This window comes from Nuphar pumila, chromosome 9 (genome assembly GCF_984573655.1).
Source record: "Nuphar pumila chromosome 9, dmNupPumi1.hap1.1, whole genome shotgun sequence".
In the NCBI taxonomy this organism is placed as follows: Eukaryota; Viridiplantae; Streptophyta; class Magnoliopsida; order Nymphaeales; family Nymphaeaceae; genus Nuphar; species Nuphar pumila.
In genome coordinates, this window is record NC_143257.1 from 16026546 (window position 1) to 16054456 (window position 27911).

At 39.6% G+C, this 27911-nt stretch overlaps 1 protein-coding gene across 2 annotated transcripts; it reads right to left on the reverse strand.

Moving 5' to 3' along the window:
- Positions 1-13268: 13268 nt before the first annotated feature.
- LOC149828463 (uncharacterized) lies at positions 13269-25605 on the reverse strand. 2 transcript variants are annotated; one of them, XM_090017595.1, is made up of 9 exons: positions 25450-25605; positions 24575-24863; positions 23854-24189; positions 23607-23668; positions 23401-23475; positions 22794-22893; positions 21631-21702; positions 21423-21533; positions 13269-13995 (listed from the first exon to the last, which is right to left on the reverse strand). In XM_090017595.1, exons 2-9 carry the CDS (start codon positions 24806-24808, stop codon positions 13570-13572), a joined length of 1416 nt encoding a protein of 471 aa, XP_089873721.1. In that variant the 5' UTR covers positions 24809-24863; positions 25450-25605; the 3' UTR covers positions 13269-13569. The 2 variants fall into 2 exon arrangements, with proteins under 2 accessions (XP_089873721.1, XP_089873722.1); XM_090017596.1 differs by lacking the exon at positions 13269-13995 and adding an exon at positions 18762-18930.
- Between the last annotated feature and the right edge of the window lie 2306 nt (positions 25606-27911).

Below are 27911 nucleotides of genomic sequence, written 5' to 3' on the forward strand. Positions count from 1 at the left end.
GTTGGAATGTGTTAAAAGATGAACTTGTTGGCATATTACTTTCAGGACGCATATAAAATTTAAAATTGAGATACGTTTATAGATGATTCTGTACTGGATCTGATACTTGGAGGCTAATATACACTCGCGCTTGCGCTCAAATGGGTCGCCTATAATTTGGAACGGTTGGAATGTAGTCATAGACTAACTTGTAGGATATTAGTTTAGAGAATAACGTGAACTTTTATAATAAATAAAAAAAATTTAAATTTTTCTCAAAATTTTGGGTTTGAGAAAGTTTTAAAAATGTAAGATTTTTGAAGGATGTTAAAGGCAGGGAGGAGGTAGTAGAGGTTAGGCAAGCAGCAGGTGGTGTTGGGGTTGGGTTGTGCCTGCAGCCGACCTGTGCTTGGCTGGCTCGAGTGCTGCTCGACTGGCCCGAGCCTTACTCAGAACAACAAAGAGGGAGGGATGTCGCTGGAGTGGCGACCCTCTTCTTCCGGGTGGTGCAGTCATTGAAAGAAGGAAAAGGAGCAGAGGAAGAGGAGTGTGCCAGCATCGCCCCTCAAGGCGATGTCGATAGCTGTGCTGGCAGCGTCGATAGAAAACCAGAAGAAGGGGTGGTAGTGGTCTGCTTGGGTATTAGCCACTGCTCACAGCAGTGAGTGGCGCGGCTGGGGGTCCGGCCACTTGGCTGAACCAAGGGATAGGGTGGCGCCGGGAGGTGGTGCCTCCAGCAATCTTCAAAATCAAGAGGAGGTTGATGGTGGTGGTGGTCGTGACCTTCACGCAGCACACGAGAGGGAGCAGGAGCCTGTGCTCTCATTCCAGACAGCAAACAAGAGAGAGCGGGAGCCGAGTGACCGGTTGGGGGACGCCAGTGGTGGCACCGACTGGTGCTGCGGCCGATGGGGCTCTGTCTCACCGGAAGAGAGAAAGAAGAGGAGGGTGGGTCCTACCCCTTCCCATGAGAGAGTGGAGGGGGTCATGTGTGATTTAAGGGATGTGAAGGGGGGTTGGTGAGTGCAATGTGGGTTTTTGGACCCAAATCCAATCCACTACTCATATTTGCCCGCTAGATCTAAACAAGGATCCAAAATTGAATCGGTCCCTGAGCAACCTTCCACCATATTTTCCTGGCACCGGCATCGAAAAGGGATAGTTTATCACCAGATTTTTTTGTTCTACCTTGCTAGACAAATGTACAATGAAATCTATTACCAAATAGAGAAGAAACTGGAGTTGCATTATAAGCCTTTGTCAAGGTGTAATTTCCTTCCCTTTTCCTTTTTCTCGAGACAGACATTACTGTCATCTAGTTTCTGGCTGGCTTGACGCTTCCCAGGCAGTTGACGGTGTGACTCGATGGGATGTTGAGTTGCAGAACACGTAAGGCGCAATAAAAGATGCTTACAAGGAATGCACCATGTACTCTGCAATCAAGTAACCATGGATCCATAAATTAATCAGATTGTTCATGTCTGGAGCCCAATAGATTTTGGTGGTGGCCTCCATGCATGCTGCCGACATCTCGTGTATGCCTGGACGGACTGTGCAGTGTGCATTCAATTTTGGTGAGGTGTGGAAATTGAAAAGAAATGAATCAAGGGGTACATCTTTGTATAAACTTCAATTAACATCTTATGAAATAATGAGTAGGGCGCTTATCAAAAAACTGTGTAATTAAATCTATTACCAAATAGAGAAGGTGGTAGAGTTGCAGTATAATCAAGGGGTATATTTATGTATAAACATCAAATCTTTCAAAAGAAAAAAAATGTACAAACAATTAACATCTTATGAAAAATGAGTTGGGTAACTATCAAGGATGTTGACAGCACCTTCTTTATTGAAAAAATTATTGCTTATGCATTTATTTTTCACCAAAACCACAAGTGACAATTCATAAATCTTTTCTCAATAAAAATTCAAAATATATAAGATAAACCTTTCTACTTCTTTAAGCTAAAAATAAAGTAATATTATTAGATATTTAACTATAATTCCTTATTAACTTTATGACCTTAATGGTACCATTTTTTACTACTACAGAAATTCCATGTTGCTGGAGAGAGAGAGTTGAATAGTAACAGAATGTCTTCTTCCTAAAAAAGAAAACCAACGGGGCTCCTGTGGTTGGTAGGAGCTGTCAGTGCACGTCTCCCTGTGGTGGAACGTTGCAGGTTCAAAATTCCGGTGGTGGTGCGTTGAATAATAAAACTCCGGTGGTGGTACGTTGAGCCAGCTAGTTTGGCATTAAGGCAAGGGATGTGCACCCCGCGTATCAAACTCTAGGCATCCTTCAACTTGAACACTTAAGACCACCCACCAGGTGTACAGAAGCATAACAGCAGACTTTCACTCATTGAAGTTCACAAACATGTGCAAACATTTGAACTTTGTTTTCCAAAATGCACCATTAACATTTCAACTTTGAAACCTAGCCAATCAACAATAGCAGATTTATTTCTTCCCTTTTCAATTCATATCCCCCATTTTGGTTTGAACCTCAACCCCTAAAGAGACTATAAACCAGTCCAACTATCTTATTCAACCAAATATTGACACATTTGACATATTCCACCGATAAAAGCAGCATGTCGGTCAGACCAAGCAAGAAGAAACTAGCGTGAAGTCTAGCGGGTAAAATATGTTCATGAACAAAACCCTTACGTTTTGCGAATTCTTCTTCAACAATGAAACAAGAAAGTTGACACTGAGCTGAACATTTTGGAATATTTGCTTGATTGCTTCTCCTCTATTGCGCAGTTCCAGACAGCAACCCCCATGCAGAGCACCTTCTTCAGTTGGAACTTCACCATCGCTTTTGTCTCATTGACCTTAGACTCTAGAGATTCTTGGTGAGTGGCCAGAGTTGGAAACTTCCCTGGTGTGTCAAACACAATGAGATATTTAACATGATTGAAAGTAATGCAAAGATAAAGCTGCAAGTCTAGACACAAAAAAAAACAGTAAATGTCCTAAAGAAGAGGCAACAGTGACATGCCACACATTTTGTGTTTAAGCTTATGTGGAGATAAATAATGACTGCTCGCACATTTTAAATGATCTGTTTCTACAAATTCTATTCCCACCAACAGTGTGCATATGAGAGCTCATAAAGATACCATCTCAGAGTGATAACCTAACAATCAATATCTAACTGTGAAATAACCAACTAGGTTATCATATGCAGAGATGACAAGAAAGTTGTGATTCTGAAGATTACAAGATAAGCAGCAGAGAAAAGGAAAAGTTACAAAGAACAAAAATACAACTGAAAAGATCTGTCTAAGATATTTGGTTGAGGATGATAGAGCCTTCCAGAAATAACTGCAATCCTGAAATCACGATGACAGTTGTGATCCGTCCGAATTTTATGAGTAGACATTCACACGGTGAGTGGAGAGAGATGATCACGATTTGTTCTCATGTAACAATTTACCCTGTACACATTTAACCTGTACGATTTACACTTTACACCACCACCTCATATAACGATTTACATTGTACACCACCTCCGCATGTAACGATTTACTCTTTACACCTTATACGCTTGGATCTTAACACTCCCCCTCAATCTGGAGCATGTAGATCACGAATGCTCAGATTGGAAACCAGCTTCTTGAAGAGATCATGTCCAAGAGGCTTAGTAAATAAATCAGCTAACTATTTAGATGTGTGTACATAAGTAGTGTGAATGAGCCCTTGACACAATTTTTCATGAACGATATGACAATTTATATCAATATGCTTTGTACGTTCATGAAAAATGGGGTTGGCAGCAATGTGCAACACAGCTTGATTATCGCAGAATAGCATTGTTGGTGGTACATGAGATACCCCTAATGATAAGAGAAGAAGACGAATCCAAGTGACTTCACACATAACATTAGACATGGCTCTATATTCGGCCTCGGCTGAGGATCTGGACACAGTAGGTTGCTTCTTGGTCTTCCAAGACACCGGTGTAGAACCCAAAAGAATATAATAGCCAATCACCGAACGTCTAGTTTCCGGACCAGCATCCCAATCAGAGTCACAATAAGCATGAATCTGAAGAGGAGACGAAGAAAACAAAAACAATCCTTCACCGGGATGACACTTCAAGTATCTGACAACACGAAGTACAACATCCATGTGAGGTTGCCATGGAGCATGCATGAACCGACTTAAGATATGTACTGAAAATAAAATATCTGATCCAGTTATAGTCAAATAGATGAGACACTCAACGAGACGTTGATAGATGGTTGAATCATGCAATAGTTTTCCCTCAGTACTTGTGAGATGTTGTCATTGCTCCATAAGAAAATTAACAGGTTTAGCTCCCAATAAACCTGTTTCATCAAGTAATTCTAGAGCATATTTTCTTTGAGATAGGAATATACCCTCTTTTGCACAAGCCACCTTGATGCCCAAAAAATACTTCAAGTTACCCAGATCCTTCATATGAAACTGATTATGTAGATATTTCATGACAGTTTGAATGACGGACTCCTTGTTTCCAGCAAGAATGAGATCATCTACATATACAAGTAATACAATGAAGGCATTGTCCTGTTGAAAAGTAAATAAGGAATAGTCCGCCGAAGATTGATGAAAACCAAAGTTGAGGAATGCAGAGGAGAGTTTTGCAAACCAATTTCTGGGTGCTTGTTTAAGCCCATACAAGGACTTGTGAAGTTTGCACACTCGATGCTTTTCCTGTCGCACAAATCTAGGAGGTATAGACATATAAATATCTTCTTTCAAATCTCCATGAAGGAAGGCATTATGAACATCCATTTGTTGTAAAATCCAATTTTGTGTGGCCGCCATAGTGAGAAGGTATCGAACGGTAGTCATTTTTGCCACAGGGGCAAATGTTTCGTGATAATCTAGACCCTCTTGTTGAGAATATCCTTTAGCAACCAACCAAGCCTTATAGCTTTCAATGGATCCATCAAATTTATATTTAATCTTATAAATTTACTTGCTCCCAATGGGTTTGATTCCTAGTGGTAATTCAGTGATAGTCCAAGTACAGTTTGCTTTAAGGGCCTGAATTTCAGCACTCATTGCCTCTCTCCAACAAAAATATTTCATAGCTTGGGTAAAAGTTGTGAGTTCAACATCATTGGATAGGTTAACAAGAAAGGTTTTATGAGAGGGAGAAAAGTTATCAAAGGAAACAAAATTGGACAAAGAAAAACATGTACCTCCAATCGATTTTAATGATGGTTGAGGTGAGGAATGAATCGACGCACAGTAAAAATTCTTCAATCGAGTAGATGGTTGACGTTATCTAGTAGATCATCGTAAATGGGATGTTAAAAGTGGTTCAGCAGAGAGCATGGAGGTGGAAAATGGATCTGAAGAAGATTCACTGGTTTGGAGTTGACCTGGAGATAAGTGAGGTTCTTCTAGATGTGAAGTATCAGGATGACAAGTTTCATGTGATGGTGAATTATGAAGAGGTGAAACATGGTGGTCCCCAAGAGGCACATGCAACACTAGTTCGGACAGTGTCTCTTTACTCATATGGAAAGAAAAAATTTGTTCTTGAAAAACAACATCTCGACTAAAAAATAATTTATTTTTTTCTAGATAAAAAACTCTATACGCTTTTTTACCATAAGCATAACCAAGGAAAACACACTTTGTGGCTCGAGCATCAAATTTGGTCTTGAATTCACTAGCGTTAATAGCATAACACAAGCATCCAAACACCTTGAGGTGCGTATAACTCGGTTTTTTTTAAAAAAGCTTCTCAAAAGGAGTTTTGCCTCCCAGTTTTGAGGTAGGGGTGCGATTGATAAGATAAGTGGTTGTTAGGATACATTCACCCCAAAATTTTAGAGGAAGATTACCTTGAAAACGCAGAGCTCGAGCTACCTCAAGGAGGTGACGATGCTTTCGTTCAACCACACTGTTCTGTTGAGGAGTTGCAACACAAGAATGTTGATAAACAACTCCACGAGATGAGAAAAAATCTTGCATTTCATTTGAAAAATATTTAGACCCATTATCCGTTCGAATGATTTTGATTGAGCCTTTATATTGAGTGTCAATCAAGCAGAAGTAAGACTTTAATAAACCCTGGGTTTCAGATTTATGCCTCATTAAATATATCCAGGTGCATCTAGTAAAATCATCAACAATGCTTAAAAAATAGTGGGCACCATTCAAAGAGGCTTGAGAATAAGGTCCCCAAATATCATAATGAATTAAATCAAAAGGTTTTTTTGTAGCAATTTCACTCAGAGAGAAAGCCAGTCTTGACTGTTTTGCTTTAGGGCAAATTTCACAATGACATACATTATTCATCTGAATACTAGAATCATAACTATTAAAAAGTTTCATACGAGAAGGAGATGGATGTTCGAGACGCCAATGCCAGAGATGTATAATTGATTGTTGTGATGATAAGGCTGATGAAATAGGTAGAGAGTGATTGAAGTAGTACAATCCATTCTTTTCCTCACCCGCTCCAATCGTCATCCTTGATTGTAGGTCCTGAATAAGACAGTAGTTCGAAAAAAATGTCACTGAACAATTTAATTGTTTAGTCAGTTTACTAACTAAGAGTAAATTGAATCTAAAAGAGGGAATATACAATACATCATGAATATTTAAATTGAAATTTAGAGTGACGGAGCCAATATGAGAGACTGGAGTAAAACTACTATTTGGCAGTTTTACTGGAGGAACTGAGGAATTCTGGGATGATTGTGTCATGAATGTTGGAGAAGCAACCATATGATCACTTACTCTGGAATCTATAACCCAGTTACCTGTACACAAGGTATAGGTGGAGTCTGACAGACCTGAAAGGTTTGCTGATAGAACATTATGATGAAGAAGAGACATAAGTTGATTATATTCTTCTAAGGTGAATGAAGGACCTGTTGAGCTTGAACCAGCAACCATATCACCATCGTGAGCTTTTTCTTCTATACCAATTCCACTATGGTTGCAAGAAATTGAATTTGTAGGTCCTGTAATCCTTTGATTTTCATTATGAAGCTTATGACCTGATGGGAACCCATGAAGAATAAAGCACTTGTCTTTCACATGTCCAACTTTGTTGCAATGAGAGCACACAGGTCTGCCTTTTTGGTTTCCCTTCAGATTCTGATTTTCAGTTTTTTGAAAGGTATTTGTAGCCAGCTTATTTACATATCCTGAATTGTCAGTACATGCAGTCCTGTCCATGGATTGAATAGGATTGTGTCTAGCTTCTCTTTGTTTCTCCTCTTGGAGCACTAATGAATAGGCCTTTGCAATAGAAGGTAATGGATCCATTAATAAGATTTGACCTCTTATAGTGTTGAATGAATCATTCACACCCATCAAGAACTGAATGACACATTATTCTCTATGAAGTTGATCAATCATGGTTCTAGCAGCCCCATATGTGCAAGTCAGCATGGGAGAATATGAGGATAGTTCATCCCAGTATCCTTTAAGTTTAGTAAAGTATGATGCTACTGAAAGAGATTCTTATTGATGTTTCATAATAGCATATTGGATTTGATATATTCTAGGGGCAACACTCTGAGTAAGTCTCTCTCTAAGATCATCCCAAACTTCTTTAGCAGAGGTAGCATAAATTACGCTATTGGCAAGGTCTCTTGAAATAGAATTTAAAATCTAGGAAAGAATCATATGATTGCATCATATCCATAACAAAGACTCATATGATGAAGAATCTGGTTTAGGTATTGTACCATCTACGAAGCTGATTTTATTCTTTGCACTCAATGCCATTGTCATTGCCCTGCTCCAAGTGGGATAATTATCTCTGTCGAGCAGTTGTGTGTGACCAGGATTGGACTTGAACTATCTGAATGATGTAGATAGTATGGGCTTGCTGGATCCGAGTTGGAAGACATCATGGAGCTACATGTAGAAGTGCTACTTGTAGCACTATTGGTTCCATTGTGTTCTGCCATCAATGATCACAACGGAAACTTGTCACCGAGTCTTCTCAATGAGCAATCAAAATAGGCTTTGATACCATGTGAAATAACCAACTAGGTTATCATATGCAAAGATGACAAGAGAGTTGTGATGAAAAAGTTCATCTTTGTATTCTCAACACTGAATATATACATTATGAAGATTACAAGATAAGCAACACAGAAAAAGAAAAGTTACAAAGACTAAAAACACAACAACTGAAAAGATCTGTCTAAGATATTCGGTTGAGGATGATAGAGCCTTCCAGTGAGTGGAGAGAGATGATCACGATTTGTTCTCATGTAACGATTTACCCTATACAATTTACACTTTACACCACCACCACCTCATATAACGACCACCACCACCTCATATAACGATTTACATTATACACCACCTCCTCATGTAACGATTTACTCTTTACACCTTATACGCTTAGATCTTAACACCAACAAACTAATCAAAAGTTGAAGATCACATTGTTTATGCATGCAATCACATGTATACATGAACATATATGGAAGCTACCTGGCCCCAGCTTGAGCTAGTCTTAGTAAAAGCTCATTTGAATTTGATTGTCAATCTTACAATCCATTGCTCAAGCATTGATTTTCAGTTCAATAAGTAATCAAACCAAGCTCAAGCAACATCAAGCTTGGCTAAATTACACACATTACACACACAGTGTATGTGTGTCTTCTTACCTATATAATTATTTTAACTGGACTGTACGTTATTGTATCTTTACACATCCCTTGCCTAAATTACACATCCCTTGCCTTTAAAAAAAAGATGAGGTAATAAAAAGGAGGAAAGCAAGTTAAAGATTAAAATGGAAATTGTCATATTTAAGTTAGCATATCGAAACGCATGTCCCATCACGACTCTCCAAATACGTTCTTTGTTCTTATATATGGAGAAGGGGCCTCTTCCCGGGGCTTTGTGGACCCGATTAGGCTCGTGGGTTGGTTTACTAATTGGATTTTCAGGCTTTCTACCACCCAAGTAGGTGGAGGGAGGACAAGAGTGTAGAGGAGGAGGAGGCAAGTCTCATCACGACTCTCCAGGCCAGGAAGGTTGGAAGAAAGTGGCCACAAGGCCGAGCTGGAAACAACGGTTGGCCTCAACTCAGAGGGTTCATCCAGCAAAAATCCCGTGGCCCGCTTGTGTGCGCGCGCACATATTAATGTCTCTCTCCTTCGTGGTCACCTGCGCACGTATGCCAAGGGGATACTCCAACAGTCCAATGTACTATCGAGTCGTGTCTCGTGTCTTTATGTTGTGGTGTGGAACACCAACAAATAGGTGTCGCGTTAAAAATGGACTCTTTCCTCGAAAGGAAACCGATACCATGCAGACCATCTATGATAGATCAACGGACAATATTCATTCCTCTTCTGCTCTCTCCCTGTAAAGGGCGGCTCACGTTAGGTTCTTCTCTCTCCTCTCTCTCTCTCTTGTGCTCTTTCTTTTGGCTGCATTCTGTTGTACTGCAACTGCCTATTTCACCCTAAACGGGTGTCAACCCTCTCTCTCTCTCTCTCTCTTATATTTGTTCGCTTGATCATCTATTTTCTTGTGGTGGGCATTGTTTGGGTTCATTCTTTCAGCCAGGATGTTGATGCGAAGCTCTTCGAGTCCGATCCTCAACTCATGGATGCCGGTTTCCAAAGACCCACTACCCGATGTGGAGCCGGTGCGGCCCTTCCGCCGAGCCAGATCGGTGGCGCAACTCACCTCCCTCCATCTCTCAGCCTTCCCTGCGACCCACTTCCACTCCAGCCCCGACTCGATGTTCCAGGCCGACGGCTTCCGCCCCAAGATCGCCAGAAAACTATCCGATCTCTCTTTCGACGAGAAGGGCAAGTGGGCAAGCGAAGAAGAAGAAGAAGAAGAAGAAGATGGGCAGCAGAGCGATTCGTCTTCCATCAACCGGTTCTTGTGGTGCTCCGGTCTGGACGAGACCGAGTCGGAATGCTTTGGTTCCGGGTTCTCGGCAGTGTCGCAGGCGTACTGCTCGGTGGAATCGGATGGGGAAGAAGAGGATGATGACGGGAAACAAGGGGATGTGAAGGATGCCAATAACTGCGGTGACGTCGACGCTTATTCCGGTGGGGGCATCGGAACCGGTAACGACTCGGGACGGTTCTGCGGCAGAGAAAACGGGGATGAGGACCGGGATCACGACTCGGATTCGAGCGGCACGGACGCAATCTATAGGAAGATGATCGAGGCCGATCCCAGGAACCCTCTTCTCTTGAGGAACTATTCCAAGTTCCTGCAAGAGGTACGTCTTTTCTATTTCTTGTTTCTTTCCTTTTCGCCCTCAGAGAGAAAAAGAGACAGAAAGAGGGTTCTCTGTTTTAACGTGTTTGATTTTTGGGTTGTGAATCTGTTTTTTTTTTTTTTGTCTTTGCATATAAAAAAGATTCAAGGTGATATTGGTAGAGCAGAGGAGTACTTTGGGCGTGCCATACTGGCCGATCCCTTCGATGGCGATATCTTGTCTCTCTATGCGACTCTGCTTTGGGAGGAGCGTAAGGACCCTGCACGCGCAGAGGCCTACTTCAGTCAAGCAGTAGAAGCATCGCCGGATAATTGGTACTCTCTCTCTCTCTCTCTCTCTCTCTCTCTCTCTTCCCCATTCTCCCTTTGTTGGTATTGTGCATCATGTATGAATTTGGTTTCCCATTAAAGTCTGGCATCCATTCCCACGACACATATGGTCTAGCTGAATTCTAGTTTGTCTTTTTGTAATGATTTTTATTTGAAAAACTGTAGCTTTGTACTTGGATCGTATGCTAGCTTCCTGTGGCAACTTGACGAGGCTGAAGAAGGAGAAACGGGCACAGAACAGAAGAGAAGCACCAGCGCTGCTCCAACATCTCTTCTGAACGGTGGCGGTACCATGCCTATAGTTGCTTCGTAGATTAGCGATCGGGCTGCATGCCCATGTCTCTCTCTATGGTGAGGTTCATCTGGCGGGCAACTTTACTTTGAAGATGTACAGAAGAATTTGGTATTGGGAAGTACACGCCTTAGATTCTCTACACATGTAAATTCTTAGCAATCAGAAGCCTTTTCCTCATCTTTCATAATTTTTTTGGTGGTGGTATTCATTCTTTCATGTAAGCCTTTCTGGTAAAAGCAAAAAGGCTAAACTCTCTCTCTCTCTCTCTCTCATTTACAGCCGTATTCAATAGGCACCCAAAAAGGGAAGCTTGAATATGTCATCTTTCTTATATGCTACAAGTGGTGCTTATTCTTTTGTTTGAAAATGACCTGATTGTTGATGTATATATTAATGTAATTGCTTGTCATTCGTCATGTGATGTGGAATCCTACACCCTGTTCGAGCGGATCCAAGCTTTGACGTAGTTGTGTACTTTACACCGATAGGTACTTTATTGTGTTTTTCTCAAGGCATGGCGCTTCCCGTGATGCGTGAGTGAGCCACTCTCTCTTCAGACCGTCCTGAAAAATGAAAATCTAAAGGTGTTCATAATTGTTTTCTCACACCTGCCCGGTAGGGAGGTGCAGTTGTGACATATGCATAGTCTCTCTCTCTCTCTCTCTCTCTCTCTCTATATATATATATATATATATATATATATATATCGATGGGGGGAACAATTTCCTCTGTCCCTTAGGGTTCCTTAGTTAGCACCAGCTGTTGGTGTTACCACGGTGATCTCCATTTTGCCTTTGTGCATGATTGGTGGCGGCGTTGTGGGATGGGGGCTTGGCTGCCGTTGGACGGGCAATCCAGGTTCAAATCCTATAGGTATAGGGGTGGCTATTTCTGACACGACCCGCCAACCCGACCCGCCAACCCGCCTCTTAGGCGGGTTCGGGTTGGGCTTAAGCCAACCCGTTTAATAAACGGGTCGACCTGCGTAACCCGTTTATTAAACAGGTCGGGTTCAGGTTGGGGGTATGCCAAGCCGCCAACCCGGCTGACCCGTTTAATAAACGGGTTAGGCGGGTGGGTCAACCCGCCATCCCGTCTGCCCGACCCGCCAACCCGACCCGCCAACCTGCCAACCCGATCCGTCGACCCGCCAACCCGACCCGCGAACCTGAAAACCCGTTTACCTGACCCAACCCATTTATTAAATGGGTTGGCAGGTCGTGTCGGGTTACCCGTTTATTAAACGGGTCGGGTTCGTGTTTGTCACAGCCGACCCGTTTAATAAACGGGTCGGGTTCGGGTTGAGGTATGCTGACACGCCAACCTGCCAACCCGACCCGATTGCCACCCCTATATAGGTATCACTCCCTGAGTAAGCTGAAGTTTGGTGACTCTCTCGGGTCAAGGGGTTAGCCCAGTGATTGTAAGTACGGCGGGCTGAGCCAGCATGGCTAGGTCTGTGCGCCTGGGGTGGTTTCTCCAAGTAAAAAAAAATAATTGGTGGCCGTTTTACTTAATGTGGTTGTCTGGAATGCGGTATGGTCAGGTCTACAGTACACGCCACCACTCTTGTTTCTGCTGCTGTTGCTGTTGGCTGACAAGATTCCTTCAAGGGCCTTGTTTGCAAGAACATCCATTTTGACCCAAACGGAAAACCTGTTTCGATTTAAAATTCTGTGATTGGGAAAAAAAAAGCCAAAATCCTAATCTAACTCGGTCAAGAGTTTAGAAACAAAGTTTTTTTTCTATTCTTTGGACCATCCTGGTTCCAACATTTGTATATAACCGAACAAGGTCAAAGTAGGCGATATCGGATCACTTGATTGCAACCCCTTTCTTTTACCTAAACTGAAGTGTAGAGGACTTTTGAACATCACCAAGTTACTAGGGGTCACGAGGGTTTTACCAACTGGAGGTTTGCCAATGTACAGTCGATGATTTGGAAGGAAGGGGAGGTTTTCCCTTGACCTACCAAAAGAAAGAAAATATGACCTGATTGGCTTTATGATACTCACACCGAATGACTAAGTATCCTGCTCTGCTCTTAAGACATTCCTTCAATCTGAAATCCTTATTAGCGCATGGCAAGTGGAGCATCATGTTTACATTTGATAAGGGCACTCAAAGAGGAGTCTCGTGCTAAAAATTATAGAGATGTGGTTAAGCCAATTTGAGCAGTATTGAGGCTATGGCTGTGAGCATGAATCCAGCATACATAACCGACCTCGTTCAGAATCTCAAGGGATACAACTTTACACTGCTATGGCGACTAATCCCCAGATGAACCAAACGTCCAAGTTTTGGGAATTATAACCTTAGTGAGATCAATGGTCAAGGAGCCACCATCATAGAGATGAACTCGCCATGTACTTATATGTACAGAGAGAGAGAGAGAGAGATTGAAGGAAAAAATCCTGGGGAAAATAATAAAAAATGAAAGCAAAGAAAGTCATATTAATAGAATGATAACATTCAAGTAAATTGATCGGCAACAGAAAGAAAAAAGTGGAGTGGTGGGGTTGGTGTTGTTTGTGAAGAAATCTCACAAAAGCCCAAACAACTAGACATGAAGATTATGAACATAATACCAACACAAGACTGACTGACCTTTCCCTCGTCATAACAGGCAGCAGTCTCACTGAGACTTCAATATTTAATGGCATTCTTTTTCTCCTTATCTTTTTGGGAAAAAAAAACAGCCCAACTGCAAAGCATTGTGCAATACGCATATATCATCAACAATGCTCTGTTGCAACCTCACTTACATAGGCTTTGTCACCGGTCTCAGGATCTGGATCTGGCTTTGCTTGCGATTCTTGCTCCTGGTCCTCAGCTTGCTCTTCAACAGCAGGCTCAATCGTTTCAGCTTCACTTACAGTAACTTCAGCAGCAGGAATCACTTCTGGGTTTGAAGGGCTATGTGTTGGATTACTATCAGACTTGAGATCCTTCAATTTTTGAGATGGAAGTTTTGGGAGAGATCTTCGTTGTGGCTTCTTGGGATCTTTCCCAGCCCAAGGGCTGCCATTGGTTGTCTTGCTCTCATCCAGGCTCAAGTGCCCCATTCTGCAGGAACGAGCAGTGTTTTCTTCACCATCAGCTGCTGCGGCAATGCTTTTATGCCTGCCTAACTTTGGTGATCTTGCTCGTGTTGGAGGTATCTGCATCATCAGTCTAATTTTTAAGCACTCAACTAGTTTACAAGAACACAGTCCGGCCACCTGCAACTTCTCACTTCAGTGCAATCTACCATACATGCAGTCCTATGCTCCAACTAGCTAAAAACATCATCTCAGGGTGTAAGGTATACACATCACAGGGGGCAGCCAATATTAGAGACGGCAAAAAAGCATCAAGCAATTGACTACACCTAACCGTGAGGCAAAAAAGCATCAAGCAATTGACTACACCTAACCGTGAGGAGACCCGTTGTAAAATACTTTGCAAATGCTTGTTTATATTTATGTTGTGGCTCAACACAAATCCAAAGGGTTTGGTTGGCACTAAAAATATGTCCAAACACTTTTTGCCAGCCCTTGATCGTGCATAATAGATATCAGAAGGAAGTCTAACCATCACCCTTTAATGATCTAAAATATACACACTAGTTCCAGCATCTATATATTCTGTATGTGACCAGGTAAATATGCAGTCCCTTCCTCACATGGGACTCTAAAGAACATGCTGAGGAGATGCCACTCCTCGATCATCATACTTCAGCAAGCTATTAATGACGCAAAGTCAGGGAGTTATATCCTATTGAACAAAAACATTTTCAACTTTCACTTTATTAAACATATAGGCTAGAAGATCAGTCTAAATAAAATCGTCTCATTTCCTGCTATCCTAATTCAGAGGTTAGAGTGTTGGCATAAAAGAAACCCTCGTACACAAGCATTCAGACAGGAGCATTTGAACAATCAAAAGCCACAAAAGCCTGAACTTATTTAATAACAATGTTATCTCTAAACTCTAAAGTAGATCATAAAGTACCACAAGTTTCCATCACTTCACAAGGGCAGAATAGGAGCTTTGGTTTTCCCTAGGACTAACAATCTGAAGCACAAACCCGTTGCATGTGTCCCACAAGGTAAATTTGGCTTCCCAACCACTGTTGTAAGATATCTAATGAAACAGTAGCTGGAATTGAGATCTCATTCAAAGAGAAACATATCAAATATTTGGAGTGTCTTTTTGTATCCTGTATGGATGATCCAATCGGCAAGGACCATGGTTGGGAATTGTTTGACCGTGTTTCTCTGAGGAAGAAGAGAAACAAAATCAATTTGAATTCAGGACAGCTATTCAAAATCTTAGGGAATGTTTGGAAGCAAGAAAAAATCTCATAGAAAAGGAAAATTTTGCTGTGAGCTCTGATATGATAGGTTTTCCAAATGAAAATTTTTCACTTGTTTGTGTAGCATGAGAAAAAAGGGCTGAAAAGTATGGGAAAATGTTTCCCTTGTTTGTGTGTAACAAGATAAATAAGATTGGAAACTTTCTCTCTCCTACAAGAACAAATAAAACAGATCACCAATCAGAGCAAAACCCCAAAAAACAAAGAAAAAATGTAAGAGAGTAAAGGAGAAAGAGAGAATTCCAGTCATAGCTAAGTACACAGCATTCCCCAACTACATGCACGTTCATCTAATTAACATACTCATAAAAAAAGAAAAAAATACAAGAATCCTAAAAGTAAGAATCTACATACAACTATTTTTTTCTTTTTTTTATAAGCAAGCTGGGTTAGGCAGACCCCTACCAGAATAAGAAAACAAAAGCTACAAGAGTGACATGAAAATATCATCTTAACCATAGAATGATGCTTGCACATTCAAGATGTTGGGAGGACTCCAACGGGCAGCATATCTATTTCAAAAGGATTGGTGATCATTCATTCTGAGTATAGGTAGAACATATGCTCTGACTATGTTCCAGGCACAATGGATTTGTTGATAATCAAAGGATTGATAACCCCAAGATTGAATGGTATGGGCTTTGTTTTTTAGTAATGTAAGATTTGTTAAAATAGTAATGCACCTCCACCCACATACAACCTGCCATTCATAAAACAGAAAACCCAAAATCGAAAATGGGGAAAATGATGCAATACGCCATTGGTGCTGCAGCAAAAGAGCACTCACAGTTGATGGGTGTCTCAGTTTCCAACAGAAACAGCAGAGGAGAGCAAGGATGCATGCTGATGTGTGTTTATACCCACAATCCAAGCAGATCCAGCAGAGATTTACCCCTCTTCACTCTCCTTTGGAGAGAAACAAGAAACAGAGGTGGGTCGACCAGATCCACCATCCACCAGAGAGAGAGAGAGTTTTAGCTGGAAACAAAGGTAGAGGACGAAGGTGGAGGATGGCATTGTAGGACGAAGGTGGAGGATGGCGTTGCAGTTGAGTCCCACCATAGGAAGAGAAATGAGGACCTAACCCAGAAATTTTTTGATATGAAAAAATCCTCCAACCCCTTAGGTGGAGGAATTTTTCTTTTCAAAAAATCAAATTTTTAGAAAAAAATTCCTTTTAAAATTTCTCTCTTGTTTGGGACGGATGGAAAAATTGTTAAAATTTTCTTTTCTACCTTTACTTTTCCTATTACTTTCCGACTTCCAAACGTGCCCTTAGCAAAACACTTGATTTGTTATCTCATTTCTGCTTTTCATGAAAAAAGACCAATTGAAGTGGAGGGTTTCCTCAAACAACAAGGAGCTGAGGCAACTGTTCAATCATACATACATACATACATACATACATACATACATACATACATGCATGCATGCATGCATGCATGCATACATACATATGCACACACTTGACTATACCACATTCTCTAGCAAATTCTCATATGTGAACTTCATCTGGTCAATCTGACTGCACAGATGCATTTGACATGGTTTGCTTATTAAGAATCAGAATTTGGATTTAGTGGTTTCAATGTAATCATTAAAAAATTTGGCATATTGTAGACCAATAATTTTTTGAAACTCCTGACAACTGAAGACCTTGCTTACCTAACACAATGGAACAATCCAAAACATGCTTTTGACAAAACAAACCATCTAGATGATATCCTTGGCCCTTGATCCAAAAAAAATCATAAAAAATGTGAAATGGATGGTTTTTAATTTTAAAAAAAATGTGGTACAGTCAAGTATAGTCAATATATAGGGTAAATATTTGGTTCTAATGAAGGTACAAAACTATTTATAAATCACTCTTTTTTCAAAATTTTACAATTTTTGTTAGATCAAATATTACAGATGTGACCTACATGGCTTGTTCAGTAGGAAACTTGTTTTGAATCATGTGATTATGACATGTAAGCAGGTTTTTAAAGGATTCAAAAACCAACGGCCCACAATGTGCCAAAACTTCATAACATCATGGTTTTACGTCAGACAAGCACAATCTAAGACTTGATCCTTATCAAACAAACCATGTTGAACACATCTATGTGGTTAGGTTGAGTTGATACAGCTTGCACCTATGATTTCCAGCTCAATAGTTCCTTACCTTCATTAGTACCAAATATTTTCCCTATATATATATATATATATATATATATATATATATATATATATATATATATATATATATATAAGAAAACCAGAATATGTAAACCAGAAAAATATGTAAACTGGTATGAACCGAGATTTTCATAAGTTTTTTTGCAAATCTAACCCTGCACATGCATTTGGCATGGTCCATTTGCTTGAAAAAGACTATTGGATCATCATAATCGGATCAGGAAATGTGATTTTTTATGCTTGAATATTTAGAAAAATTCTGAGCCGTTCATTTTCAAGCCTTAAAAGATCCTTCTTATACATCGTAATCAGATGATCCAAGAGTTTATTTCTATAAAACCAAGCATCTAGATCACATCCGTACGGTGAAATTTTAGAAAAACACACACTATGAAAACCTTGGTGCATACCGGTTTACATATTTCAGTTACCCTATATATAATATAAAGAGAGAGAGAGAGAGCACTTAACTGGGCCTTTTCTTTTTTCTCTTTTTGTGAATAAGAAACTTCTTATACCAGTTTCACATTCAATTTATGAATTAAATAGAAATATAGTAATAAGAAGAGGATAAGAAATGTTTTTAAAAGTAACATTCTGAAAGATATGAAAAAGATAGAGGGAAGATCAAGATAAGCAATGATAAAGAATTGAACATTTCAGAACATATAAAATGAACATTAATTGACACATGAAAAGCAATAATAAAATTTAAATATGTTTTTCATGAACCATTACTGTTAGCTTATTAGTAAACCATAATGACAACTCTGTGTTTATAATGTTCTTGGCCTATTAAAAACAATTGTTCTTGGCATTGCTATTTATATAGATAACCTTTGTTTGACATACATGATTATTGATAACCTAGTATGATAATTAGTACATGCATACACAGTTCAGTCACTTGTCAATCGTTCAAAGTGTACCCTTGTTTTTTCATTTTTAGCAATCATAGAAATGAGTATCTTTGAGATATCAAACTTACAACAATTTATTAGCATGAAAAACTATAGTATTTTATTAATAATTTTTATATTCAATGAATTGAAATCCAACATGTAACCCTATGCTCGAAGAAATCCAGCACTGAACAAAATTCACAGACAAGGGCACAACTCCTACCTGGTCCACATCACATGGACAAGCTAAAAGGACAAGGATATGCCACTTTTGTGCAGTTTCCCTTTAGAAATAGAACATATGGGGACACGATAAGAGTAAATTGGAGTAGGACTCTGACAGCCTGGAATGCACACACAAAGAGAGCCAGCATTCAAAATCCTATGGGTGGGAGCTTAGGTCTTTAACTACAATATCAAAAGGAAGAAAAGAGGGCCAGTATAAAAGGTATGACCATATCCAATTCAATGTCTGAACAACATCAATCACTCCACGTGATAGATCAATAAATCCCAAATATACAGAACCATAATCCCTCTAAATATCCATCTTTGTCACAGAACCCTCATCTTAATAACAATATGCATTCCCTCTAACAAATAAATACTGAAGCTTCCAACTTCAAAGAACCCTGTGGGCATAACAAAATGTGTATCTGCCAAAGCCAATGAAATGTAAATATTCATCTTTAGTAAGTATCGAACAAAAAATGATTAATGAGAACAAATGATACGTTTTGTCTCCTTATCCATATCTCACAAGAAACTTAGAAAACCTAGGGCCTAGTGCATCTTCGATCTGAAAATTATGTCATTAATACATTTTGCCAGCACTTTGCATGAGAGCCAAGATATATTACATCATGAAAGAAAGGTGGAAGAACTAATTTCTTGTATCTGACTGATCAATGAATGATTACTAATCTTCCAATAGGAAGGATATTTGACCTTGACACCAATAAGGCCCTGTTTGGAATCTAGGAACTGGGATAGGAGTTAACGCATTTGGCAAAAAGTTTAGTAACAAACTACCACCTGGTAGCAGTTTGGAAACTGGTAGCTGGGATGGGAAGTGGCATAGTATTTACACTAAAGCATGGAATTGACAGCTGCCACTTCCTGAAATGCCACTTCCCATCCCAGCTACTAATTTTCAAACAGGGCCTAAACATCATTCTTAGTGGAACACACTACATGCATTTCTTCTACCTTTGGAACTGTTAATTTACAAAAATAACAAATAGTTGAGAAAACATAGCCATATATTTTCGCTAAAACTCAAGTATATGGGATGCATAACGCACTATGTAGTCAAAAGCGCTAGGCGGTGCCTAGTCGGTAAACCCCTAAAAAGACTAGTCGAGGACTAGGCAGGACTATCCAGACTAGTTGGTACCCTAATTAAAATATAAGAAAGTACAAAAAATATACATAAAAATATGTTTAATTCTTTTACTAATAAGATGTTTTCATTACACAAGTACAAAATTACACATGCTTTCACAAAATATATTAATATACATATATATATATATATATAATTGTACATACACACAAATATATATATATATATATTCAATTATTCATAACATATTCAGTATAATCAACAAAATATGCTTTCAACCTTTCCCAGAAGCACAATAACACATTCATATATACATAACATATTACATAATTCATAATACTAAACATGCTTTCAGGCTTTTATAGAAAAATTCACACATAAAAAACATAATCAATTAAAATTAACTATGCATGCTTTCAATGTTTCACAAAAAAAAACCCAAGAGCAAAGTAGCACACACACATATATATAAATAATAACTAAGCATGTTTTCATGATTTCACAGAACAAATTACACAAACACACACACACACACACACACACATATATATATATAATTATATATACAAAAAATAACAAAATATATATAAGAATAATAAATGACTAAACTGCCATCGTGCCTAGGCGGAAGCAAATTTGTTGCCAACTAGGCACCTTAGTCGGTGCCTAGTCTGCAAAATTGGTACCTTTTAAGGTACCCACCTAGGAATTGCAAAGCCTAAGTGTTTTACTTATGCCTAGACTGACTAGGTGGACTAGTCGGGGCTTTTGACTACATAGATAATGCATACACACACTTATAGTTTGCTTTATATTTTCCCTTAAAGTTTAATTTCTATGTAGTTTCCCACTTCCCACTTCTTGAAGACTATAGAATGCCTCATTTGTCGCTTCCGCTTACCACATTACATCAATTCAGCTTCCTAGTTAGGCGTCTTTGCAACAAACACAAAAATTTAGCTTCACAAACAAGTCAAACTACGCTGCCAACTCTTGATCTAGCAAGCAAGGATCAAGTAGAGTGACCAACTAGAAGTCCACACAAAATTAAGGAAATAACAACCTCTGTGATTTCAGATGTGTATGCAAGGAAACAATAAAATGGCATAGAGCCCTTCTGGCCATCTTTAATAACATCAGTGAGCAATAGGATTAATTCAAACAGGTTCAAAGAACCAAGTTTTAGAAATATGTATCTGTCATAATAAAGCAACATGAATGCTTAGAACAAGAAGCAAGCAGGATATAGTAGACAGCAAATGCTTCAAGTTGATAACGGCTTTGTGATGTGTGCCTCCAGATCATTTTCAGCTAAAGAAATTTATAATATGGACAATTTCAAAAGATAAGAAAAAATCAAAGCAAATGTGTTGTGCCACATTGACGACTTGCTACTAAAGTGCTTACAACTATATTTGCAATGATAACTTCTCTATCCCACAAAATAAGTCATATCAGAATACATAGTAACATAATGCCTTAGCCTATGCATACCACTAGGAAAAGGAAAAGAGCAAGTAGCTCAAAAATATGGTGAAGGTGAAGGAGCTAAAAAATAGCACGTAACCTCAGCACTCAAACAAAGCATCAAGTTATGGAATGCATGAAGCAAGGCTACCATAAAAACTTGTTTCTTCTGGAACTAGTAGACAGTTTCTCAGATTTCTAGCTATAATTCTTAGTGGTATAGGAATCCTTTATTATTTTGCCAGCAAAATAGGTTCTTGTCACCAAAATTCTTCAAGTGAACCAGCAGTAAAGTACTTAAAGCACAAAAGGAATCTTCTGATCTACGAAACTGACCTTCTTTAATTCAACTTTTGGAGGAGGTGGTTCCTGGTAGAAAGTTGGCATGGGGGTTGCTTTGAATGTCATGCCCTTCCTAAGCAGCTTAATCTCTGCTTCTTGATTCTCCTGCACATGCAATAAAGCATATATAGCCATTTTAAGAGAAGCACATAAGTTGTTCAACATATTCAAACATCACTTTTTCAGATCATTAAAAAGTAACCTTGCATTTGGCTTGCAATGAATTCCTCTCAGCTTCCTTTGCACTATTCTTTTCCACAAGTTTTGAGAAGAACTAATAAATAAGCAACAGAACCAGCTAATATTAGTCCATCTGTTTGAACTACACACACACACAAACAAACATGTGTGTGAAACGTGCAACCAACTCTACAGAGCACATATATGATGTCATATGGGCCCTTAAATCAAAGTCAACTCAACAGCACAGATTTGATCAATTTTAAATTTAGCCATAAGTAGTAGATTATGCCACAAATGACAGTTTGCTAGAGGTAACCATGAATAGTGATCATGAGTTGGCTACTATTTAGTAGAGATTTCAATATCTGACTGAAACAATCTATATATAGGGTTTATCTAACATTAAACTACTCGTATTTAACATTAAATGTATTCAACTTATTCAGATGACTAAACTACCCTTAGAAGTAATGGCATTTTCAAAAATTCATGGTTACTTTTTTGGGCATTACGAGTCCTTCGAATTTGGTGGGAAATCAATAGACAAACACCTTTCCCAAAAAAATCAAAAGTGAACTTTACAAATTTAAATATTCAAAGTCAAAATTACTTTTTTTTTCCAAAAAATGCTATTACTTTTAGGGCATTTTAGTAATTTCAAAAAGTTGAATGCATCTAGTGTTAAACACAACTAGTTTAGTGTTAGATAAACTCATATATATACAGAATTTATTTATTTATATATATACATATATAGGGCAGCTAGAATATGTGAACCAAAGTGTGAACTAGGCATGTCCAACATTTTTCTTGCAAATCCAACCCTGCAGATGTATTCGGCATGGTCCATTTGATAAGAATTGGCTTTTGGATCATGTATTTTTGATGAAAAAAATGTGATTTTTGGATGCTTGGATATTTAATAAATATTCTGAGCCATTGATTTTAAAGCCTTAAAAGATCCTTATGCACCTAATTGAATCATCTAAGAGTCAGTTTCTATAAAACCAAACATCTAAATCACATCTGCACGATGAAATTTAAGAAAAATAAAATAAAATAATAAAAAACCCAAAAAAATCTCGGTTCATACTGCAGTTCATATATTATATATATATATATATATATATATGGTGTGTGTGTGTGTCTAGGTTGTTTATATAGGAAGGCAAGGTTACTCACCTCCTTTCTTTTATCAGCTCTCTCGTTACACCTAAAAGTAAAGTCATATGTTGGAGTAGTGCCGATTCTCCGTGGTTTAGAATATCCAATGGTGGGGCTCCTACAAGTACTTAAGGAATCCAGTTTTACAAATCCTTCAATGAGACAAGAGAAACAAGATGACAAGAAGACAAATATTAGGGCTTTTATTCAAGATATAACAGTAACATTGAGCAATTCTCTATGCTAACAGTAACTTTTACCAAATTTAAGATTAATATTAAATGTTTTCTGGTGATATTAGAACAAACAATTCGTGTCTGGGCCCTATCATGATAGTTATGTCAAATTTGATGCATCAGTTATAAACATTTTAGCTTTTCACAATGCCTAGTTTTGTTCAAAATTCTGCAATTTTTGCATCCATTAATTACTTTATGCAGGAATTTCCCATTTTTATATGCTTCTTGTTGCCAGGATTCCAGATAAAAGCCAGAAAGACTAAAAGAACTCAACAATATCAAGAAATTCAGGTATGACCATGTCTAGCTTTTTTGACTAAAATGTAAACAAAATCTGTAATAAACCTAAAGAATTAAAAGAATTCAGATTTACTATCAAAGGATACGATGAAGAAGATCGTGCATCTTCTTCAACTTTAGAAGGCAATCCTTGTTTCAAAGGCTTCAATTGATTCTGTTCTCTGCACCAAGAGAAGGTGCAAAAGCAGCAAAAAAGATCACAGAGTTGACACTACACCTTGAACAGATAGATAGACAAAAATGTATGGCAAAACTCTATCCAAGAAATCTCACAATCAAAAGGAAGACTCACTTGAAGCCTTCAGATTGCAAACTTTCTGTGGCAGAAGATGCTGAACTGGATTTACCGTGTTTCTGTCAGAGAAATGGGTGAAACAACAAACATCAACACTGTGATAGTAAATTTCATTCTTCAACAAAAGCAGCCAACAGCAATAGATTTTAGCAATATACACGGCGCTTTTAGAAAATAACAAAATAACAAGAGCAGAATAAGAATTAGAATCCAGATACAAAACCAAACTGGATATCAAGGTGACCTGAGATTCACTAATTGTAGGAGAAGGTTTCACTTTCATATGCACTTCTGCAGTAGTTTCATTGCCTTCAGTGGCTTGCACACCGTTGCAAGATCCTGCATTGGTCACTGCAGAAGGTTGGAGAGGAGCATGCTTCGAATGTGCAGCTGAGGAGCACGAACCATTTGAAGCATGGCAACCTGCATCGGATACCTCTTTAGTCTCCTTGCTCTTTCTAGCACAAGTTGTGCCAGCCTTAGGGCTATGGGGATTCTCTGTAGCAGGCAATATGGAGTTATTACTTTTCCCATGCAACTTTTGGCTCTTGGGTTGACCAGATTGCTTAGCTCCATTCTCCTACATTACACGCATCATACAACAACCGCTAGTTTCATTGATAGGCATTGTGACAACTCGACAGCAAACCAATTGAAATGAGAATTCAACCATAGGAAAAAAATCAGATCCGATGCTTTTGTTCATCTTGGTGTTTCTTCAAAAGGCAAAAGAACATGGGAAGACAAGGACCAAATGGATATTGATTACAAACTAAGAAAGGGCAAGCAGATGTCACTATGTGACTTGGTGAAACAATAATAGGGTAAACAATTGATCTGCAGGGTGCCTTGCCAATGATGATTCCGGAAGAAAACTGTGAAAAGCACATTTTTCAATCAACAACCATTAGATCAATCCACGCCGAGCATCAAAGAAACTCTAATGACTACAACCGGAACCATACCTTAGAAGGGCTCGACTTTTTCGTTTCGGAAGCTTCCGCCACTCCGTCCATTTCAACACAGCAAGAGTTGAGCGCCGTTTCTGAATTTCCATTTTGTTGCTTCAAGTCCAAATTCCCTTTCCCTTCTTCCGATTCCGCATTGTTCCCATTGCTGCTCAAAGGAACAGTCCCATCAATGCCATTCGCATGATTTTCCCTGGTCTCAGAATCTGGTATGGCACTTGCGGCCTCCATCGACGGTCTAGATTCCTATCCGCAGCAGTCCAAAAACACTATAAGCTTCCCTTCACTACAGAAAAAAAAAAACAGAACCAGCCTTTCCACATTAAGCAACAAGAAAAATTCACCACTGAATCCGCCGAACAAGAAAGAAAAACAACAGACAAAACGACCAAGAAGGAAATGCAGAGGGAAACATCTTAGAAGAAGAGGGTGTTTGTGAATCCGCCTCGGGATACGACAAAAAATCTAAAGGGGGAGGCTAATGCGCAAGGGAACGGCCCCTTAGCAGGAATCAGACGGAATACACACAATGCAGCAAACCCTAAGGAACTGCCTCAAAGCGCACATCCCACACACCCTAGCGCATCATCATCATCGTCCGATCTCAGGTATCTGAAGCATCACTGAATTTCGAATGCAAGAAAAGAAGAGAGATAAAAAAGAAAAGGGATCAAGTTGCAAAGCCATTACTGGAAATGGATAAACAAATTTCAAAAAAGAAGAAAGAAGAAAGAGAAGGAAAAGAAAAGAGAAAACCTCACCAAATCCAAAGGAGCTAAAAACTGGAAATTCTCCGGAAATGCTAAAAGAGGTAAACAGATTTTGGTACCGAAGAATGAACGAGTAAATGGATAAAGATAGAAGCCTCTCACCTTGATCGGCACTGGTTCGAATGCTCAGAACGCCACTCCGGATGTGGAAGAAACCGAGGGGAATCAATGGCAGGATGAAACCAAAAATGAACTAAATTAGATGAACGAATTACTCAAAGAAGAGAGGAGGTATCTTCCAAAAGCATTACAGGAAGCGAGATCTCCCGAGAGAGAGAGAGAGAGAGATCCAAATTCTCTTTTGCCCTTCTCAACTATTTTTTTTTTTTTGAACGGAACGGGACAGGGAATACGTTACGTTTCGGAAGGTTTGAGGGTATTTTGGTCACGAAGATACCCACAGGCCGAAGTTGTCTTTCTGGCATTAAAAAAAAGAAAAAAGAAGAAAATTAAACGGTTGCTACAGGTTCTTTTTTAAAAAACAACAGCGCCTAATTTTCAGGGAATTATTGCGCCTTTTTTTTGTCTAATGACGATATTGCATCCTTACATTGCAAAAATGCCAAACGGGTCTCTACAAGCCTAATGAATTTTATAATCTTCAAGGGTATTTCCGTCATTTGAAAGCAGAACATTGCCGCGCCATACTCGGTGGCGGCGTTGGGGTGAAAACGAATCGGATATGGTCGGTAATCTTATCCGATTCCAGAACATTAGTTTTAGATTGGGATCTGGGTTCGTCTTTTAAGCCAGATCTAATTTGAGTTCAGATCAAAATCCAATCCAATTGCAAATTTTTTTGTTCCCAAGATCCTGTTTTAACACATGTATTTCATGTCCTGATTCGACCATCCATGATTGGATATGAAACTGGATATGGATTCTGATCTTCTGGCTGTATTTCAAAATCAAATTTGGATCTGCTGTGATCTGGCCCTTATCTGACCGTTTGGGCCCTTACCTCCGAGGGAGGCTTCGTTGGGGTCGGTTCAAACATAACCGAGTCATCTCGAGTCCAATTAGTTCCTTCCCAAGCGATACACAAAAAGGGCCAGCCGAAGCGACTCGGCGGCTTGGGACAAAGCCGAGCAGCGTAAGGGTTTAGTTATTTCTCGCCTACTTTTTGGGGATAAGAGGCCGGACCGACCCACTTCGAGCCTGATCCGAGAATTTAGGGCCCACGAAGGCGTGGTGGTGGGGCCAACAATGTTGACATGGTGACAAAGCTGCCAATATTGAGGTTGTGGCTGTCGGCGCTGAACGGTTTTGTGAAGCCGCCAGCTCTTTGGTTCGGAGACACGAACCAGAGCGAACCGGGTCGAGCTCCACGTGGAAGTGCACGACCCCAGTCCGACCACCCATTTCGCTCTAGGCCCCTCCCTCCCAAGGGGCCCAGTATGTAACCAGACATCCAACCCAAATCCAAATCTGATTAGTGTAGGATCGGTATTGAGTTTTGCACTCAAGCCTGAATCTGACCCGATTAAGTGTAAGTATGGGTTTTAAGCTAGTAAGATGACTTGGTAATGCCTAGATTCCACCTGTTTACATCCCTAGAGAAAATCAAGGATGTAACTAGGTCAGGTTTGGTTTGGGTTTGGGTCAGATCTTGTTAGACTCATTTTTTAATGGAGTCTAAAAATTTGTCCCAAACCCAACTCAATATGATTTAGGTTCGAGTTCAACTTTGAGTATGGTCAAAGTTGAAGGGCAATTAGGTTCGGGTGCAGTGCCCATTTTATAATCAGGTCTAACAAATTGACCAGTTTGACCCATGTCTAAGTTGGGGTGTGGGTTCATATGTGTTAACAGATTTATGTTTTATATATATATGAGAACTGAACGTATTAGGACTAGGGGTGGCAATCGGGTCGGGTTGGCGGGTTGGTGGGTCGGGTTGTCGGGTTGGCGTGTCAGCATACCTCAACCCGAACCCGACCCGTTTATTAAACGGGTCGGCTGTGGCAAACACGAACCCGACCCGTTTAATAAATGGGTAACCCGACACGACCCGCCAACCCATTTAATAAATGGGTTGGGTCGGGTAAACAGGTTTTCAGGTTCGCGGGTCAGGTTGGCGGGTTGATGGATCGGGTTGGCAGGTAGGCAGGTTGACGGGTCGGGTTGGCGGGTTGGGAGCCGGGTTGGCGGGTCGACCCACCCGCCTAACCCGTTTATTAAACGGGTTGGCGGGTTGGCATACCCCCAACCCGAACCCGACCTGTTTAATAAACGGGTTACACAGGTCGACCCATTTATTAAACGGGTTGGCTTAAGCCCAACCCGAACCCGCCTAAGAGGCGGGTTGGCGGGTCGTGTCAGAAATTGCCACCCCTAATTAGGACCCATAGTTTGAAGTGTTTCATGATAGATCTGTTAAATGTGTTTAGCATCGGGAATCCACTCTTTGATCATGTTTTTTGATGAAAAAAATATATTTTTATGAGCAAAAAAAAATTGATGTCTTCGTAGCCATTCATTTTGGATCACCGAAAAAGCCTATATACAAGTAAGATTCCCGTAATCTAAAAACCAGTTCTCACTAAACAAAACCTATATATCAC